Source organism: Mobula hypostoma, chromosome 5 (genome assembly GCF_963921235.1).
Source record: "Mobula hypostoma chromosome 5, sMobHyp1.1, whole genome shotgun sequence".
In the NCBI taxonomy this organism is placed as follows: domain Eukaryota; kingdom Metazoa; phylum Chordata; class Chondrichthyes; order Myliobatiformes; family Myliobatidae; genus Mobula; species Mobula hypostoma.
In genome coordinates this window covers 103,943,556-103,959,131 of record NC_086101.1, presented here as the reverse complement: position 1 = coordinate 103,959,131, position 15,576 = coordinate 103,943,556, and the positions used below count along the sequence as shown (strand labels likewise).

The 15,576-nt window shown below is 46.0% G+C and overlaps 1 protein-coding gene across 2 annotated transcripts in view; it reads right to left on the bottom strand.

Annotated features, from left to right (window-relative positions):
• The window catches only part of LOC134346239 (uncharacterized), a 122,838-nt gene that overhangs the window by 7,232 nt on the left and 100,030 nt on the right, over positions 1 to 15,576 (bottom strand). For both annotated transcript variants that reach the window (XM_063047560.1, XM_063047561.1), the window contains 4 exons: positions 12,522 to 12,569; positions 10,665 to 10,715; positions 1,349 to 1,402; positions 1,045 to 1,150 (listed from right to left, as the gene is read on the bottom strand). In XM_063047560.1, coding sequence (XP_062903630.1) covers positions 1,045 to 1,150; positions 1,349 to 1,402; positions 10,665 to 10,715; positions 12,522 to 12,569 — 259 coding nt within the window. The remainder of the gene's footprint in view (positions 1 to 1,044; positions 1,151 to 1,348; positions 1,403 to 10,664; positions 10,716 to 12,521; positions 12,570 to 15,576) is intronic.

Genomic DNA, 15,576 nt, shown 5'->3' with positions numbered 1-15,576 from the left:
GTGCTGGTCGGAGGCTCAAAGTTTTTGGACGGACTCAGAGTCAGCTGTGGTTGGGTGCTTCCAATGCATCGACAGTTGTCAGCGCCTGGAGGTTTATGGCAGAGAGAGTTTCTCCCTTCTGCCGCCTGCTATCAGGACTATCAGGAGCCGATCAGAACATTTGAGACCTTTTTTAACCGTTCCCATGGTCTGCTCTTTATCAAACTATGGTATGCTTTGCACTGCTGTAACTACATGTTATAATTATGTGGTCTTGTCGGTGTTAGTCTTTGATTTGTCTTTTTTTTTTGTGATATCACTCTGGAGGAACATTGTATCATTTCTTAATGCGTGCATGCGTTTCTAAATGACAATAAACGAGGACTGAGTGTCCTCATAATCTAATCTTTACATGAATGGAGGTGTGAGCTGTTGTGGAGACACGGGGGTAGAGATGTTAGGACTGCATTGTAAGTAGCTGATAGGTGGTGTCGTACCTCACTGCCTCTATTCAGAGGTGGGTTTTCTAGTTTGACAAAGATGGTTTCTTTAACCCTCTTTCAAACCACCTGTCCTGCTATTCCTTTAAACAACTCACAGAGTTTATAAGCCGGATAACTATCCATGGATCAGAACTGAAGAAGCCTCTTGCATGAGTGGTGAAAAGTCTTCTCAATGACACAGTGAGTCCAGCTGTCTTGATTTACTACTGCTTGATATACAATGACCTGGATTACTGAGAAGCTTCATAGATTCTGTCTACACATCTCGCTACTAGCATTATCAAAGACCCAGCCACCCCAGACATTCTCTTTTCCCTTCCACTGGGTAGAAGATACAAAAGCCTGAAAACACATCCCACCAGGGCTATGGGAAGCTTCTACCTCACTCAGACTTTTCAATGGACCTCATGTAAGATAAGATGGACTCGACTCAACCTCACAGCCTAACTCGGAGAGGGAGACAGAGTGAGATGGAAATGGGGTTTGGGACGAAGTGGGGCAGGGATATGGGGTGGATAGGGAGAGAGGGAGGGACTACAATGAGGAGACAAGGTGAACTCACTTGAGCTTGCGGTACCAATAGTAGTAAATGAGGGCAGCGACCACGGCGACTCCCACTGCCACCCCCAGCAGCTTGGCTAAGCACTGGTGGAAAAATCCAGCCTCTGCTGCAAATAAATAGCCACAAGTCAGAGACTGAGGGGAGGCAGGGAGAGGGAGGAGAGATGGGCAGGGTGCAAGAGTAAGGATAGGGAAAGACTGATGAGGAAAGTGGGGGAGGGAGGGAGGGAGGGAGGGGAAAAGTGGGAGAGAAGTTAGGGGAAGGGTGTGAGGATTGAACACAGGTGGGACGGGATGTCTAGTACCTGCACGCTTTTGTCTGATGACGAACCCTGGTTCATAGACCACAGGATAAGTGACTGTAGGGGTAACATCAGAAGGTTAGAGTCATGGTTCACACACTATCAACACTACCTCACTAGTTTGCTCTCCTTATGCCTTATTATGACTTATAATTTTTATTTATTACACAGTACTGCTGCACAAAACAAACTTCACGATATATGCCGGTGATAATAAACCTGATTCTGGGGTTTTAGCCCGAAACATTGACTGATGCTGTCTATGCTGCTGAGTTCCTCCAGCATCTTGTGCATGTTACTCAAGATTCCCAGCTTCTGCAAAGTCTCGTGTTTATAATTCTGAGTGGTGACCTATACACAAAATACTTACATTTATGTGTGAACCATTAGCAATGTGAGCACCCTAATGAACATCACCCCCTTATTATTATTATTATTATTATTATTATTATTAACTAGAGCTCAGCATTCAATACCATCGTCCCCTCAAAACTAATCAATAAGCTTCAAGACCTTGGCCTTTATTTCCTCACTTGTAGACCTCAGTCAGTTCATATTGGCAACATCATCTCCTCCACGTTTCATCAGCACAAGTACACCACAAGACTGTGTGTGTAGCCCAGCCACAAACAAGAGAAACTCTGCAGGTGCTGGAAATCCAGGCAACTCACACAGAATGCTGGAGGAACTCAGCAGGTCAGGCAGCATCAATGGAACAGAGTACAGTCGGTGTTCCTGATGAAGGGTCTTGGCCCGAAACGTCAACTGTACTCTTTTCCGTAGATGCTGCTTGGCCGACTAAGTTCCTCCAGCATCTCGTGTGTGTTGTGTGCTTAGCCTCCTCGCTTTACTCTTACAACAGTGTGCCTAAACACAGCTTCAATGGCATATTCAAGTTTGCTGTCATAGGCTGAATCAAAGGTGGTGAAGATTCAGCTTTGGGGGGAGGCTGATAATCTGACAGAGTGGTTCCACAACAACAACCTCTCACTCAATGTCAGCAAGACCAAGGAGCTGATTATTGACTTCAGGAGGAGGGAACCAGAGGTCCATGAGCCAGTCCTCATCAGAGGATCAGAGGTGGAGAGGGACAGCAACTTTAAATTCCTCAGTGTTATTATTTCTGAGGATCTGTTCTGGGTCCAGCGCATAAATGCAGAAAGCACAGCAGTGCCTCTACTTCCTCAGCTTCAGCATGACATCTACAACTTTGACAAACTTCTATAGATGTGTGGTGGAGAGTATATTGACTGGCTGAATCACAGCCTGGTATGGAAACACCCCTGCCCTTGAACAGAAGATCCTACAAAGAGTAGTGGATATGCCCAATCCATGAGGGTAAAATTGAGCACATCTGTACAAAACGTTGTCACAGCATCCATCATTGGAGACCCCCAACACCAATGTCATCACTGCTGCCATCAGGAAGGTGGTACAGAAGTCTCAGGACTCACACCACCAGGTTCGGGATAGTTACTGCCCCTCAGCCATCAGGGATAACTTCACTTGCCCCATTATTGAAATGTTCCATAACCTACAGACTCACTTTCCAGGTCCCTTCATCTCATGCTCTCAATATTTATCACTTATTTATTATTACTGTCTGTTTCTTTTTGTATTTGCAGAGTTTGGTGTCCTTTGCACTCTGGTTAAATACCCAAGTTGGTGCAGTCTTTCACTGAATCTATTATGGATGTATTGAGTATGCCCACAAGAAAATGAGTCTCAGTATTGTATATGGAGACATATGTGTACTTTGACATATCTTGAACTTTGAACAACACTACAGATGTAAAGACAAACGGTCTTTGTGTGTTAGTATGTACATGGATGCCTGGCACCCCCTTGCAGAGTTAGACAGGATGCTGGTGACCACATCTGCACAAAGGAGCAGTTTTGGCCTCCTTACTTAAAAATGGATCTAGTAACATCAGGAGTGGTTCACAGGGGTAATTCTGTGAACAAGAGGGTTGTTCCATCCAGGCAGCTGAACAGTTTGGGTTCGTATCCCTTTGAGTTTAGGAGAGTGAGGGTGACTTTATTCAAGCAGATCAAAGACAAACTTTACATATCTACGTGTATTAGGAAATCGCCTTGGTGTGTTGGTTAGGACGCAACATACAACCACATTCAACAATTCAAAGAATAAAGAATTATATATAAAAAGTTAAAGAATGGATATGGAATAAAATTGCACAAATACATAAATACCAGCAAGTATTTACAATATAAAGGCAAACAGCATTATACAAAGTAGTTTAAAGTTCACAATGTGGTGCCTTGACAGGGGTAAGAGATAGAGGGGGTGTGGGGGTAATTAGACTGGTTGATCAGATTAACTGCCTGGCAAAAGAAACTTTTAAGATGCCATGCAGTTGTTGTTTTAAAAGCCCTATAATATTCTGAGATTCTGGGTTCAAAGATGTTGGGGTGTTGTCTCAACCAAGGGAACACTGATACAACAGAAAGGGAGAGTGATTTAAAAATGAGATGTGTACAGAGGTCTCCTCCCAGATTCAGATTCAGATTTACCATGTGGATGTGGAAACATACAGTGAAATGCATCGTTTTTGTTAACAACCAACACAACGTCAGGGACATGCTGTGGGAAGTCGACAAGAGTCGCCACACTTCCCGGCGCCACGTTCAGCAGAACAAACACAGAACACAATACAAGAGGGTGGCAAATCTCAGGACGGTGGTGGCCAGATCATTGGATGTATTTAAGGTGTCGTTGGATAAACGGATCTCATGTATGATAAGGTGGGCTCTTGGCCTCACAATCTACCTCATTATGATCTTGCACTTTTTCGTTTAGCTGTGCTGCGCTTTTTCTGCAGCTGTTACACTTTACTTGGCACTGTTATTCATTTAGCTTATTCTGGCCCAGTGCACTGTGTAATGATCTGGTTTGCATGAACAGTGTGCAAGACAAGCTTCTCATGTACGTGTGACAACAATAAAGTTTCTGGGAATAGTTCATAAAGTGCAAAGTAGATACATCTCACAGTTGGTCTCAAGGTGCAGGGGTCGGCAACCGTGGCTGACAAAAGAAGTTCAGAACTGCATAAAGGCAAGTGAAGGGTTGCAAAAGTGAGTGGGAAGTAGGATGATTGGGAGGCTTTTAAAATCAAACAAAAGGCAACTAAACAAGCAATACAAAGGCTGGGGAAAAGATGAAATATGAGGGCAAACCAGCCAATAACATAAGGCAGGATACAAAAAGATTCTTTCAGTTATATATAAAAAGGAGATGAGAGTTAATACTGGACCACTGAACATTTTAATGGGAAACAAAGAAATGGCAGGTGAGCTGAATAAGTACTTTGCTCTAGTCTTCACTGTGGAAGACACTAGCAGTGTGCCAGAGGTCTGTGAGTGTCAGGGAGCAGGAGTGATGCCATTGCTATTGCAAAGGAAAAAGTACGAGGCAAACTGAAAGGCCTTAAGGCGGATAAATCACCTGGGCCAGGTGGACTACACCCCAGAGTCCTGAGAGATGTTGCTGAAGAGATAACGGATGCATTGGTCATGATCTTTCAAAAATCATTTGATTCCGGCATGCTCCCAGAGGAATGAAAAAATGCAAGTGTCACAACACTCTAAGAAGGGAAGAAGACAAAAGCAAGGAAATTATAGGCCAGTTAGCCTAACCTCAGTGGTTGGGAAAGTGTTGGAGTCTATTATTAAGGAAGAGGTTTTAGGGTACTTGGAGACTAATAACAAAATAAGTCAAAGTCACCATGGTTTCAGGAAATCCTGTAAAGGGAAATCTTGCCTGACAAATCTGTTGGAGTTCTTCAAGGAAGTAACAAGCAGGGTGGACAAAGGAGAGACAGTGGATGTCATTTACTTGGATTTTCAGAAGGCATTTGATAAGGTATCACACGTGAGGCTGCTTTACAGGATAAAATCCTGTGGTGTTACAGGAGAGATACTGGCATGGATAGAGAAATGGCTGACAGGCAGGAGGCAGTGAGTGGAAATAAAAGGTGTCTTTATGGTTGGTTGCCGGTGACAAGTGGTGACTATTGGGAATCCTACTTTTCACATTGTTCGTCAATAATTTAGATAGTGGAATTGATGGCTTTGTGGAAAAGTTTGTGGATGATGTGAAGATAGGCGGAGGGGTAGGTAGTGCTGAGGAAGCAATGCGATTGTAGCAGGACTTAGACAAATTAGAAGAATGGGCAAAAAAGAGACTGATGGAATACAGTGTCAGGAAATGTACGATAATGCAATTTGGTAAAAGGAACAACAGTGCGGACTGTTATTTAAATGGGGAGAAAATTCAAACATCAGAGATTCAAAGGGACTTGGGAGTCCTTGTGCAAAACTCCCAGATGGTTAATTCACAGGCTGAGTCTGTGGTAAAGAAGGCAAATGCAATGTTGGCATTTATTTCAAGAGGAATAGAAAATAGAATGAGATAATACTGAAGCTTTATAAGACACTAGTCAGGTTGCATTTGGAGTACTGTCAGCAGTTTTGGGCCCCTTATCTCAGAAAGGATGTATTGTCATTGGAGAGAGTGCAGAGGAGAATATTCTGGGAATGAAGGGGTTAACGTATGAGGAGTGTTTGGGAGCTTTTGGCCTATACTTACTGGAAGTTAGAAGAATGCTGGGGGGATCTCATTGAAACCTACCCAATGTTGAAAGGATGAGATAGGGTGGATGTGGAGAGGACATTTCCTCTGCTGGGGTTATCTAGAACTAGAGGGTACAGCCTCAAAATTGAGGGACAATCTTTTGGAACAGAGGTAAGGAGGAATTTATTTTAGCCAAGGAGTGGTTAATCTGTGGAATGCGCTGCCACAGACTGCAGTGGAGGGCAAGTCTATGGGTATATTCAAAGCAGAAGATTCCTGATTGGTCGGGGCATCAAAGCATATGGTGAGAGGGCAGGTGTATGGGGTTTAATGGGATCCAGGTCAGCCAGGATGAAATGGCAGAGCAGACTCGATGGGCTGAATGGCCTAATTCTGCTCCTGTGTCTTATGGTCTTAATACACTAATAGAATTATTTGAAAGATTGAGGAATTGAGGGTAATGGGGAATTGGCACAGAAAACCACACATGGAATATTGTGAGTAGTTTTGGGCCTTCATCTAAAAAAGGATGTTGGACCAGAGGAGGTTGACAAGAATGAAAGGGTTAATGAAAGAGCAGCATTTGATAATGCTCATTGGACATTCAAAGAATAAGGAGGATCTCATTGAAATCTGTCGAATATTGAAAGGTCTCGAGAGAAAGGATGCGGAGAGGATGCTTCCTATAGCGGGGGAGTCTAGGACCCGAAAACAGTACATCAGAATACAAGGGTGTCCCTTTGAAACAGAGTTGAGGAGGAATTTCTTTAGTCAGAGGGATGTGAATCTGTGGAATTCATCGTCACAGACAGCTGTAGAGGCCAAGTCCTTGGGTATATTTAAAGCGGAGGTTTAACAACAACATCAATGGTTACAGGGAGAAGGCAGGAGAATAAATCAGCATGGTGGAATGGCAGAGCAGAGTTGACGACCCAAATGGATGAATTCTTCTGTATTATGGATTTGTGGTCTTAAGTGAGGTCGGAGAGAACCCTGATCAGCCAGGATCAAAGTTCAAATGTCTAAGTAAAATGTATTATCAGAGTACGCACATGTCACCACATACAACCCTGAGATTCATTTTCCTGTGGGCATACTCAGCAAATCCAGAACATAGAACATAGAATAGTACAGCACAGTACAGGCCCTTCGGCCCACAATGTTGTGCCGACCCTCAAACCCTGCCTCCCATATAACCCCCCCACCGTAAATTCCTCCATATACCCGTCCAGTAGTCTCTTAAATTTCACTATTGTATCTGCCTCCACCACTGACTCAGGCAGGGTATTCCACGCACCAACCACTCTCTGAGTAAAAAGCCTTCCTCTAATATCCCCCTTGAACTTCCCACCCCTTACCTTAAAGCCATGTCCCCTTGTATTGAGCAGTGGTGCCCTGGGGAAGAGGTGCTGGCTGTTCACTCGATTCCTCTTAATATCTTGTATACCTCTATCATGTCTCCTCTCATCCTCCTTCTCTCCAAAGAGTAAAGCCCTAGCTCCCTTACTCGCTGATCATAATCCATACTCTCTAAACCAGGCAGCATCCTGGTAAATCTCCTCTGTACCCTTTCCAGTGCTTCAACATCCTTCCTATAGTGAGGCGACCAGAACTGGACACAGTACTCCAAGTGTGGCCTAACCAGAGTTTTATAGAGCTGCATCATTACATCGCGACTCTTAAAGTATATCCCTCAACTTATGAAAACTAACACCCCATAAGCTTTCTTAACTACCCTATCCACATGTGAGGCAACTTTCAGGGATCTGTGGACATGTACCCCCAGAACCCTCTGCTCCTCCACACTACCAAGCATTCTGCCATTTACTTTGTACTCTGCCTTGGAGTTTGTCCTTCCAAAGTGTACCACCTCACACTTCTCCAGATTGAACTCCATCTGCCACTTCTCAGCCCACTTCTGCAACCTATCAATGTCTCTCTGCAATCTTCCACAATCTTCTACACTATCTAAAACACCACCAACCTTTGTGTCATCTGCAAACTTGCCAACCCACCCTTCTACCTCCATATCCAGGTGGTTAATAAAAATCACGAAAAGTCGAGGCCCCAGAACTGATCCTTGTGGGACACCACTAGTCACAATCCTCCAATCTGAATGTACTCCCTCCACCATGACCCTCTACCTTCTGCAGGCAAGCCAATTCTGAATCCACCTGGCCAAACTTCCCTGGTTCCCATGCCTTCTGACTTTCTGAATAAGCCTACCATGTGGAACCTTGTCAAATGCCTTACTAAAATCCATATAGATCACATCCACTGCACTACCCTCGTCTATATGCCTGGTCACCTCCTCAAAGAACTCTATCAGGCTTGTTAGACACGATCTGCCCTTCACAAAGCCATACTGACTGTCCCTGATCAGACCATGATTCTCTAAATACCCACAGATCCTATCTCTAAGAATGTTTTTCAACAGCTTTCCCACCACAGACATAAGGCTCACTGGTCTATAATTACCCGTACTATCCTGACTACCCTTTTTGAACAAGGGGACAATATTCGCCTCCCTCCAATCCTCCGGTACCATTCCCGTAGACAACGAGGACATAAAGATCCTAGCCAGAGGCTCAGCAATCTCTTCCCTCGCCTCATGGAGCAGCCTGGGGAATATTCCGTCAGGCCCCGGGGTCTTATCCATCCTAATGTATTTTAACAACTCCAACACCTCCTCTCCCTTAATATCAACATGCTCTAGAACATCAACCTCACTCATATTGTCCTCATCGTCATCAAGTTCCCTCTCATTGGTGAATACCGAAGAGAAATATTCATTGAGGACCTTGCTCACTTCCACAGCCTCCAGGCACATCTTCCCACCTTTATCTCTAATCGGTCCTACCTTCACTCCTGTCATCCTTTTGTTCTTCACATAATTGAAGAATGCCTTGGGGTTTTCCTTTACCCTACTCGCCAAGGCCTTCTCATGCCCTCTTCTTGCTCTTCTCAGCCCTTCTTAAGCTCCTTTCTTGCTACCCTATATTCCTCAATAGACCCATCTGATCCTTGCTTCATAAACATCATGTATGCTGCCTTCTTCCACCTGACTAGATTCTCCACCTCACTTGTCACCCATGGTTCCTTCACCCTACCATTCTTTATCTTCCTCACTGGGACAAATTTATCCCTAACATCCAGCAGGAGATCCCTAAACATTGACCACATGTCCATAGTACATTTCCCTGCAAAAACATCCCAATTCACACCCACAAGTTCTAGCCTTATAGCCTCATAATTTGCCCTTCCTCCATTAAAAATTTTCCTGTCCTCGCTGATTCTGTCCTTTTCCATGATAATGCTGAAGGCCAGGGAGCGGTGGTCACTGTCCCCCAGGTGGTCACCCACTGAGAGATCTGTGACCTGACCTGGTTCGTTACCTAGTACTAGATCTAGTATGGCATTCCCCCTAGTTGGCCTGTCAACGTACTGTGACAGGAATCCATCCTGGACACACTTAACAAATTCTGCCCCGTCCAAACCCTTGGAACTAATCAGGTGTCAATCAATATTAGGGAAGTTAAAGTCACCCATGATAACAACCCTGTTATTTTTGCACCTTTCCAAAATCTGCCTCCCAATCTGCTGCTCTGTATCTCTGCTGCTACCAGGGGGCCTATAGAATACCCCCAATAGAGTAACTGCTCCCTTCCTGTTCCTGACTTCCACCCATACTGACTCAAAAGAGGATCCTGCTACATTACCCACCCTTTCTGTAGCTGTAATAGTATCGCTGACCAGTAATGCCACCCCCCTCCCCTTTTTCTATAGAAAAGTAACAGTAACTGTAAACATCAGGAACTATAAACTGTAAACTAACTGCACAAATGCAGATATAAATAAATAGCAATCAATAACGAGCATAAAACAACAGGATAACAGTCCTTCAATGAGTGTAGTTATCCCCTTTTGTCCAAGAGTCTGATGGCTGAGGGGTAGTAACTGTTCTTGTCTGTGTGGTGAGGATCTTTGATGGTGGATGCTGCTTTTCTATGGTAACGTTTCATGTAGATGTGCGCAATGGTTGGGAGAGTTTTACCCGTGATGCACTGGGCTGAATCCATTACATTTTGTGGGATTTTCCACTCAAAGGCATTGGTGTTCCCGTACCAGGCCATGGTGCAGCCAGTCAGCACACTTTCCACCACACATCTATAGAAGTTTGCCAGTGATTTTAATGACACGCCAAATCTCTGCAGACTCCTGAAGAAGTAGAGGCGCTGTGGTGCTTTCTTTGTAATTATATGTATATGATGGGTCCAGGACAGATCCACTGAGATGGTGACAGCCAGGAATTTAAAGTTACTGGCCCTCTCCACCTCCGATGGTTACTGGCTCATGGACCTCTGGTTTCCCTTTCCTGAAGTCTACCTGTACTATCAGTTTCTTGGTCTTAGTGACACTGAGTGAGAGGTTATTGTTATTACACCACTCGGCCAAGTTTTCAGTCTCCCTCCTGTGTACCCCCTTTGATACAGCCCACAACAGTGGTGTCATCAGCAAACTTGTTGGAGTGGTGTTGGAGCTGTGTTAGCCACACAGACGTAGGTGTAAAGCAAGTAGAGCAATGGCCACCCGATACTATCTCCTCGTGGACAACGCAGGCGGTAAACTGCACCATTTGGGGAGTTTGAGTGGAGGATGGGGTAGATAAGGCGGCGGCTGTGATGACTGACGGTAACCCCACCTCAGACCGTAATGCGAACAACTGACCTGTAGTGACAATATCTTCCTCTATAATGTGCTTTCTGGTTTGATAAGGCTCTAAAGGAAGGAAAGGAATGGGAGAGAGGGGGAAGAGAGTGCGGGTAGAGAGGGCAGGTAGGGGGGCAGGGGTAGAGGGGGATAGAGGGGTTAGAGGGGGTAGAGGGGGTAGAGGGGGTGTAGAGAGTGGGGGGTAGAGAGGGGTGGTAGAGGGGGATAGAGAGGGAGTTAGGGGGGCAGGGATGGTGGAGGGGTGGAGAGGGGATAAAGAGAGGGGTAGGGAGGGTGGAGAGATGTGAGAGAGGGGTGAGAGGGGGAGAGGGGTGAGAGGGGGAGAGGGAGGGGGAGAGAGGGGGAGAGAAGGGTAGAGATGGGGAGAGGGGGAGAGTGGGGATGGGGAGAGTGGGGAGTGGAGAGAGAGGGGAGAGAGAGGGAGGAAGAGAGAGGGGAGGGAAGGAGAGAGAGATAAATGCACTTAGAATCCTTCAAAGCCATTTAGCTAGACCTTTATTTGATTCTGTGATGGAATGAAAGTACTGTGGCGAGGAATGTCGGCGTTTCCCAATGGGTAATGTGCCCTTGAGTCCTTCCGTACATGCCAACAGAGACAGATTGCAGAGCCATCCTCACGTGCCCACAGATACCCCACATCCCCTCACCTCTCCTATCGCTGTCCAAATTGTGCTAATATACTTCTACCACCTTGTCTGCCAACTCATATCACTGGGTGAAATCCCTGCCCCTCAGATGCCTATGATTCTCTCTCCTCTCACCTTAAACTTGTGCTCCCTTGTTTGAGATGGCCCCACCCTGGGGAATGGTTTTAGACTCGCTGCTTGTGCCACCGAGGCACAGATCAGGCTGTTGGGCACACTGAGCTTTCAGGGTTCTGCCTTGAGTGGGGCTCTGCAGAGTGTTACCTCCCTGCCCCTCAACCTCCTTGCTTACCCCCCAGCCGGGTATTTGTTATCCCCACAATCACCCTCGCACCAATGAAAACCAGGTGGTGTTTAATCTGCCACCCCTGTCACCTGCCAACCTCGCAACCTCGCCAGCCTCTCTTTCACCTCCACCCAACGCCAGCCTCTCCCTTGCTACGGTTGAGTGAAGGTTGGAGGAGGCTCCATGGTGCTCCAGAGACTTGATTCTGACCTGGAACTCCAGTTCTGTGTGTTTGCGTGAGGGACAGGAGGTGTTTACATGGGGGGGGGGTGTCTGTGTGACAGGGGAGTGTCGGCGCGAGGGACAGGGGGTGTCGGAGCGACGGAGGGGGGTGAATGTGTGAGTGAGAGGGTGACTGAGTGCGTGGAGCTTATACGCTTGTATATTCACCCTGTGACTGTGTGGGTTTCTCTTGGCTTCTCCAGTTTCCTCGCACATCCCATGACATGAGTCAATTGGAATCTGTAAATTGACCCCTAGTGTGTGGGTGAGGGCTGGAATTCTAGGCAGTTGGTGGGAACAGGGGTGGGAAGAGACCAGGAAAAAAACAAGAAAAGGTATTCTGGTGGATCAATCTGCTGGCATGAACCAGATGGGCCGAGTGTTTTCCTGTAAGAGTGTGAAGTCCCAGGCGCTTGCTCAAAGGGGGTGAGGGTAATGAGGGTGGTTTTCTCCACTCCTCCCCCCAAAGCCATTTCCTGCTCACTGAGGTCAGCAGAGCTGACCACCAGTGTGACTTGTGCCTCAGAGCGAGCCAATGCGGTCAGGGTCAGTGGAGACATCCTGCCCCTTTCCCCACTTGATCCCACCTTGAGGCCTGGTCCAAGGTCAAGGGAATTGCCCCAGGACTCTCCCCCGGCAGTCAGCCCACCAGGGACCCTCTCCCACTCAACCAAAAGCATTTCCAAAGCCCTCCACACTTACGGGCAGTGATGTATTCCTTCAAGTACGGGCGACTGGACGGATTGGGTTCTGTGCATAAACAGAAGAAAGAGTCATCACAGAAGGAAAGAAACATCAGCTGACACCAACAGTAAAATCACCTGAACCCCTTTGACAAACTCCAGAAACAGTTCCAGGGATCTGCGTGCATTCTTCAAAGATTCACTCGCAGGATCCAAGTGCAGTGTTTACTGCAAATCCTAACACCTCCTTGATATTAAAGATGAGTTTTATTTGTCACATCAACACATTCGGTGAAATACATTGTTTGTGTCCACAACCAACAGTCAGGGGATGTGCTGGGCAAGTGTCACCCTGCTTCCAGTGCCAACATAGCCTGCCCACAGCTCACTCACCTTCATCCACTCATTTTGGAAAGTGGGAGAGAATGGGAGAGACCCAAGGAAATCCACGTGGTTGTGGTACAAACTCCTTGCAGACTGCGGTGGGAACTGCGTTACGCTACCACACGGCCCCTGAACCATTTCCACTGATCCCCACAGCTTTTGTCAATGTCACTAACAGTATGGAAACATTTATTGCCAATCTAAACATCTCCCTCAGAAGGTAGGGGTCAAGCCGGTCCCCTTCTGTCCTTCTGGTGAAGGGTGTTCTCACAGTGTTGTTGGGATACGAGGGGTTTTGACCCAGCAGGGTATAACACCATAAAACCATAAGACATAGGAATTACTCCACTTGGCCCATTGAGTTTGCTCTACCATTCCATCATGACTGATTTAATAACCTCATTCCCCTGCCTTCTCCCCGTACCCTTTGACATCCTGACTAACTAAGAACCAACCAATAAATATACTCAAGGACTGGCCTCCCACAACCATCTGTGCAATCAGTTCCAGATTTACCACCCTCTGGCTAAAGAAATTCCTTCTCATTCCCGTTCCAATTGGATTCCTCTATTCTGATGCTGTGCCTTCCGGTCCTAGACTAACCCACCTCTCCACATCCACTCTATCGAGGCCTTTCAATATCCGAGAGGATTCAGCGAGATCTCCCTTCTTTCTTTTAAACACCTGCAAGGATGGAGAATGATGACAAATTTCCCAAGTTTTCCCTGGAGCTTTTAAGGAATATAAAAGTGGATAAGTCTCCGGGTCCTGACAAGATATTCCCTAGGACCTTGAGGGAAGTTAATGTGGAAATAGCAGGGGCTCTGACAGAAATATTTCAAATGTCATTAGAGACAGGGATGGTGCCGGAGGATTGGCGTATTGCTCATGTTGTTCCATTGTTTAAAAAGGGTTCTAAGAGTAAACCTAGCAATTATTGGCCTATGATTTTGACGTCAGTGGTGGGTAAATTGATGGAAAGTATTCTTAGAGATGGTATATATAATTATCTGGATAGACAGGGTCTGATTAGGAACAGTCAACATGGATTTGTGCGTGGAAGGTCATGTTTGACAAATCTTATTGAATTTTTTGAAGAGGTTACTAGGAATGTTGACGAGGGTAAAGCAGTGGATGTTGTCTATATGGACTTCAGTAAGACCTTTGACAAGGTCCCACATGGAAGGTTGGTTAGTAAGGTTCAATCGTTAGGTATTAATATCGAAGTAGTAAAATGGCTTCAGCAGTGGCTGGATGGGAGACGCCAGAGAGTGGTGGTGGAAAACTGTTGGTCAGATTGGAGGCTGGTGACTAGTGGTGTGCCTCAGGATTCTGTACTAGGTCCAATGTTATTTGTCATATACATTAATGATCTGGATGATGGGGTGATAAATTGGATGAGTAAGTATGCAGATGATACTAAGATAGGTGGAGTTGTGGGTAATGAAGTAGGTTTTTAAAGCTTGCAGAGAGATTTAGGCCAGTTAGAAGAGTGGGCTGAAAGATGGCAGATGGAGTTTAATGCTGGTAAACGTGAGGTGCTACACTTTGGTAGGACTAATCAAAATAGGACATACATGGTAAATGGTAGGACATTGAAGAATGCAGTAGAACAGAGGGATCTAGGAATAATGGTGCATAGTTCCCTGAAGGTGGAATCTCATGTGGATAGGGTGGTGAAGAAAGCTTTTGGTATGCTGGCCTTTATACAAATGTAAATCAGAGCATTGAGTATAGGAGTTGGGATGTAATGTTGAAATTATGCAAGGCCAAATTTGGAGTATTGTGTACAGTTTTGGTCACCAATTTATAGAAAAGATGTCAACAAAATAGAGAGAGTACAGAGAAAGGTTGAACAAGTTGGGTCTTTATTCTTTGGAACGTAGAAGGTTGAGGGGGGACTTGAGAGAGGTATTTAAGATTATGAGAGGGATAGACAGAGTTGACGTAGATAGACTTTTTCCATTGAGAGTGGGGGAGATTCAAACAAGAGGACATGAGTTGAGAGTTAAAGGGCAAAAGTTTAGGGGTATCATGAGGGGGAGCTTCTTTACTCAGAGAGTGGTAGCTGTGTGGAACGAGCTTCCAGCAAAAGTGGCTGAGGCAGGTTTGATGTTGTTGTTTAAAGTTAAACTGGACAGCTATATGGACAGGAAAGGAATGGAGGGTTATGGGCTGAGTGCAGGTCGGTGGGACTTGGTGAGAGTAAGAGTTTGGCATGGACTAGAAGAGCCGAGATGGCCTGTTTCCCTGCTGTAATTGTTATATGGTTATATGGTTAAGTTTGGATGGGAAAGCAACCAGGAGGGGAAGTTGCCTCCTGCCCAGGGCGGGACAGCTGGTGGTTCAGAGTAGCCGAGCTGAGTAACGGCAGTGTGTTCTGCATATGGTGTGCACTGCGACCACTGTGTGCTGGTGGTGAAGGTGGAAGGTGTTTGAGTGGGAGGGGGAGTATGGACGAAGATCAAGCTGACTCCGCTGTCCCAAACGCCAAAGAGCCTCTTGAGAGTTGAGCTGCCCTCACCTGAGTCGCTGGAGATGGGAGAGAGTCCTGTCACATACTCCCAGGGTCAGACACAGAGTGAATCTCCCTCCACACCGTCCCATCACACACTCCTGGGGTCAGACACAGAGTGAAACTCCCTCCACATCATCCCATCACACACTCCCAGGGTCAGACACAGAGTGAA